Source organism: Alligator sinensis, unplaced genomic scaffold, assembly GCF_000455745.1.
Source record: "Alligator sinensis unplaced genomic scaffold, ASM45574v1 scaffold728_1, whole genome shotgun sequence".
Lineage (NCBI taxonomy): Eukaryota > Metazoa > Chordata > Crocodylia > Alligatoridae > Alligator > Alligator sinensis.
In genome coordinates this window covers 531,609-536,401 of record NW_005842825.1, presented here as the reverse complement: position 1 = coordinate 536,401, position 4,793 = coordinate 531,609, and the positions used below count along the sequence as shown (strand labels likewise).

At 38.2% G+C, this 4,793-nt stretch overlaps 1 protein-coding gene across 1 annotated transcript in view; it reads right to left on the bottom strand.

Moving 5' to 3' along the window:
- VPS13A (vacuolar protein sorting 13 homolog A) overlaps positions 1–4,793 on the bottom strand; it is a 186,351-nt gene that overhangs the window by 58,125 nt on the left and 123,433 nt on the right. Inside the window, exons 48-50 of the mRNA XM_006035364.3 lie at positions 3,562–3,957; positions 2,452–2,556; positions 2,216–2,362 (exon numbers count right to left, since the gene is read on the bottom strand). Of these exons, the coding sequence (XP_006035426.1) occupies positions 2,216–2,362; positions 2,452–2,556; positions 3,562–3,957 (648 nt within the window). The remainder of the gene's footprint in view (positions 1–2,215; positions 2,363–2,451; positions 2,557–3,561; positions 3,958–4,793) is intronic.

Sequence of the window (4,793 nt, the reverse complement as noted above, 5' to 3'; positions counted from 1 at the left end):
TTTCCCACACTGGGTCAGGCCCACTGGGCCTGTCTGATCAGACTGAAGCCCCCCACCCTCTGCCCAATACACCCTCCAATATATCACCAGAGAATTTGGGATTTTTTTTAAACAGAAAAAACCAGGATCCTTGATCAAGAGGGATTACTGGAAGCAGTTAAGGAAAACAAACTTTGAGAGAAACAAAATGTTTCTGCTCTTTTAAGTCATAGATTACTTTGCTAAACCTTCTCTTTATGCTCTTTAAGCATGGAAGAGTAGGCTACTGTAAACTGTGACCTTCATTTTGTATTAGAAACTCTTTGCAAAAAGCAAGGTGATAACAACGTATTTCAGTCTGGTACCTTGCCCAGAAAAACTAACTAATACCTAGTTGAAGGACTATCAGTGAGAAAGCATCTCAACATAGTTCAGAGCCACCAGCTTAGAATTTCTCAACTGCTGGCCCAATTCCAGTAGGACAATGGATTTTCTCTCTCTCTCTCTTTTTTTTTTTTTTTAAATAAGGTGGCACCAGCATGCCTGATGAATTGATCTATTGCTTCTCAGCCTGGTCACAAAGACCAAAGGAAAAGCCCATATAAGAGGAAGCGATTCTCTGCAAGATGAAGTGGCTGGAGAAAGAGAAGGCAGCAAAACCTTGGACTCAAGAAAACGATACAATTAGACTGAAGGAAAGGATGCATTTCAGCAGGTTTGTTATTTTGCAAAGAACTGTAACAGTTCAGGATTTTTTTTTTTAAATGAATGGATGAAGAGCACTTATAAATTATGAAAAGTCAGGTTCTGTGAACTAAGACACCTGGACTATAGAGTTCCATTCCCTAGAAATGGGAAAACAATGACTAAAGTTTGCAGATTCAAAGACTGAACTCCACACAGACAACAGAGACAAAGCTTTTGTGTCCACTTATCAGATTGCAGGGGCTGGGAGGTTAAAATGCTATGGTGCAACAATAAGAATGAGGTATCATAAGAGCCAAAGTGATAAAACAGTAAAAATGGACCAAGTGGCAAATTCTGAGGTGACCTTGGGACTCCATAGGAAACGTGAGAGATCTATAACTTAAAAATGAACCAACAGAGATGTCAAAAATCTTGCTGTTTTTCATTAAAAGCTGCTACTATTCTGGAGAAATGCTGTAAGTATCATTGAAAACACTGCAAGAAGAGATTCTGAAATCAATTAGATACTAGACAAATGGTAATATTTAAAAAATGAAATTAAAGCTATTATGAGATATGAAGTTATAAGATATGAAAGAGATATGTACGTAATTGTATCAAGCAAAAGAAAATTGTATTTTTCTAATGTAGTAAGATTCTGGTTTTGTTGACATGTTCACGATAAAAGAAAGCCGTCGGTACAATTTATCTGGATTTTCAGAAGAAGTCTGTTTTTCTGGTCCCTCATAAAAGGTTATAATTTAGTGTTTTAGGTAAGAGCATGCAAAGTACAGTCAGTTCAGTACAGAGGTTCTCCAACTTCTTAGGCGCAAAGCATTCTAGACAGAATCAAGACACCCCTTGTTAGGCTCAAAACACTCTCAGAAAATATCAGTTTTTAGTTTTCACTCATTCTTCAACTACAGAAAAATAATAGAGCAATTTTGCTGTCGTAAAGAACTCAGAAAGACCATGACAGGCCAGACTGGTTTTGATTCCTATTTGCAATCTCTGGGTTTATCTAGTAAATCATTTTTTCACACGTAAGAGTGGTAACCATAACGTGACATCCTGTGGCACCTTGAAAGGATCTCAAAGCTCCTCAAGGTATAATGGCACACTCGTTGAAAATCACTGGTTTAGCAACTAGCTAGAACAGAAAAATACGAACAAGTTTCTACATGATGTAAGGCTGACCGGCAGAGAACTCCAACATTTGGTACTAGGGTTAGTGTCATCTAATACCTTTATGTCTGGATAGGGAAACAAACAGCTAAACAGCAAAGCTGGTAGATGTCACAAAAATCACAAAACAAGTATTCTGAAGAACTTAAGAATCTAAAAACTCTGTATATATGTGCAGTATGGTGGTAGACATAATTCACTGTTAACTAGTCCAAGACTTTGAATCTTGAGCCAATCCGGCAGCAAAGTCAAAATTAAAATTCCCCCCAAAAACATACACAATTCAAACATTACAGTGCTGCAAACACTAAAATAAATTTTGCAATGAAAAGGGATGATTAGAAATTGATTTTTAAAAATCTACCTGTTGCAAAGTGATAGGAATCCATTTTTCCTTGCCGTCTTCAGCTACTTCTAGAGTATATTTGCTTCTGTTTGTGATCATGAAAAAGGGAGTGAATGTCACAATTCTGGTAATGTTAAAGCTACTATTATCTATAGTGACACCAACCTGCAAAACGAAGGAAATTTGTTACTCTGTCTCACTTGCCTATTTTATTTTGAAACAAATATATATCTATCAATTTTTATATAACTCACTTGAAACTCTCTTTTATGACTCTTGCATTTAACAGAACCATGACTGCCAACAGTATCAAGTGAAAACTGATCAGACAGGTCACTGTCAGTCACCATAAGCTGAACCTGTAAAAAATAAGTTTAGTTAATTGTTAGTTTGTTAAAAAAAATGGAAAGCATTTAAATTCACAAATAAAAGAAACATCATGTAATGGGAAGATAGGGTAGCCATTAAAAGTCAGCATGGAGATTACCAGTAATCCCCTGCCCTAAACTATGTTCAGAAGACCACAGCAGCTTTATCTAACTAAAAGTTGTTTGCAGATTCTACATTTGTTATGATCTTATCAACTGTCATTGTTATTACCCACTGGAAGCCTGATGACAAGTTTTTACTTTGAATACATTTAAACTAATAGGCTAAGTTAGGCTTTTACAATTTTTCACCCACTTTCAACAATTCAGGATATATACTTTTAGATCATATTCAGAGCCTGGCCCATGAGGAAATCTGTGTGTGCAGGTGGTAGAATTCATACTCAGCAGATTCCAGAATGACTGCCTTAAGGTCATGGGGCAAAATCTATTCTGCTTAATGTAGATTTATATAAATTTATATCATTTTACACAAGCTAATTAGGACTTCTGGGTGCTACCATTACTAAAGCAGTAGCAGTTACTATCATATTGTGGTTTGGGACAACTCATGCTATTCTAGTGTCTACCGTTTCCAGTATCAATCAAAATAACAGTGTTTCACCATTTCAGGGTCCGTCTGTTCTCAGAATCCAAAAAAAATCAAGTAATGCTTGAATCATCATAGTGCTTAGGATGGCAACTATTATTAAATAGTGGTTATTTTAAAAAGGTGGCCATTAATAATAATACATCATGCATTAAAGTATTTATAAGTATTTTTTACTTATAATTGCAGATTGACAAACTTCCCACCTTATTAAAAAAATAAGAATGTGTTGTAATTTCAAAATACTCTTACCCTTAGAAAAGAAATTTAGTATGAAAAGACTACAATGCACTTAAAGCTATAAAAACCTGCAGGTAGCAAAGGATGGATAATAATTAATTTCATTTAGCTAACCTTCTTCATTGGATACAAAATATTTGTAGTACCTTGTTGTTTTGGAAGAAGTTTTTAGGTTGGAAAGAAAAAAGAAGTGGCTTTTTGTAGTCTGGAGGATGCTTGCGATGAATACCATCAGCTTTGTATTGCAACATTCGGCCAGTTTTATTTACCATCCAATACGGACAGTGAACTGCTATAACCATCTGTCCAACTGTGTAGGTCACATGGACAGCAATATCCAATTCTGTCTTATCCAGTTCAGTGACAGAAGAGAAGGTGATAAAGCCAATTTCTTGCTGGGTAGTTCTTATCTGGTATTCGCTTCTCCAGTTTTGATCAAGATAATTATGTAATTGCAATTCCAGCTTGGTCTGATCCAATACTGCATTATGAATCTGAGCTGAGCAACCATCTTCTAGGATAACACCTGTGTTGCCATCTCCCTGAAAAACAAACAAACAAAAAAATTACACAATCTCGTGGGATAAGCTATGAATTAAATCATCACCTTGGTTTAACTGGTGAATTTCTTTTAGGAACCTTTAAAATAAGATTTTAAATGTAACTGGAAAAAGGCAGGGTTTAAAAAAAAAAAGTATTTAATTACTTATCCATACCTTTTACACAACTTATCCTCGTACTTATCTAAAAGCCCCATTTACATTTTGAACATACTGTGGTATGGAATGTGTTTGCTGAACACTTAGCACATTTTTGGCACTCAAATTAATAATAATTGAATAAACAGTCATAAAAAATAAACCAAAACTATCCAATATTTGATCATTTCTCTATAATAAATTAATAAATGTAATATTAAAATTAATATAATAAATTAGGCTCAGAAGCTGCAAGAGACGCGCGGGTGAGGGCTCGCTGCGCCCCCACTCCCCCAAGGCCCCGCAGAGGCCCCCCAAAACCCTCCAGCAGCCGCGGAGCCCCCCGCCGACACCCAGCACAGCCGGGGTAAGCGGGGCCCGTGGAGAGAGGGGGCTAACCCCTTGGTGTGTGTGTGTGGGAGGAGGCGGCTGAGTGGAGCCAGGCCAGGTCGGGCCCCACCCAGGCCCCTACTTGGCCCGGCCCCCCGGGGAGAGGGAGAGGAGGGAGGGTGCTCGCCTGTCCCCCTCCAGTGGGGCAGGGTCCCCCAAATCCCGGGCAGGGCCCCCTTATTGCCCTAAGAGCAGCTTCCTCGACGGCAGGCCCACTGCGCATGCTCGCAGTTTAAAAGGGCCCGCCGACCGGGAAAAAAGCCCAGTTAGGCTCGGAAGCGGCGAGAGAC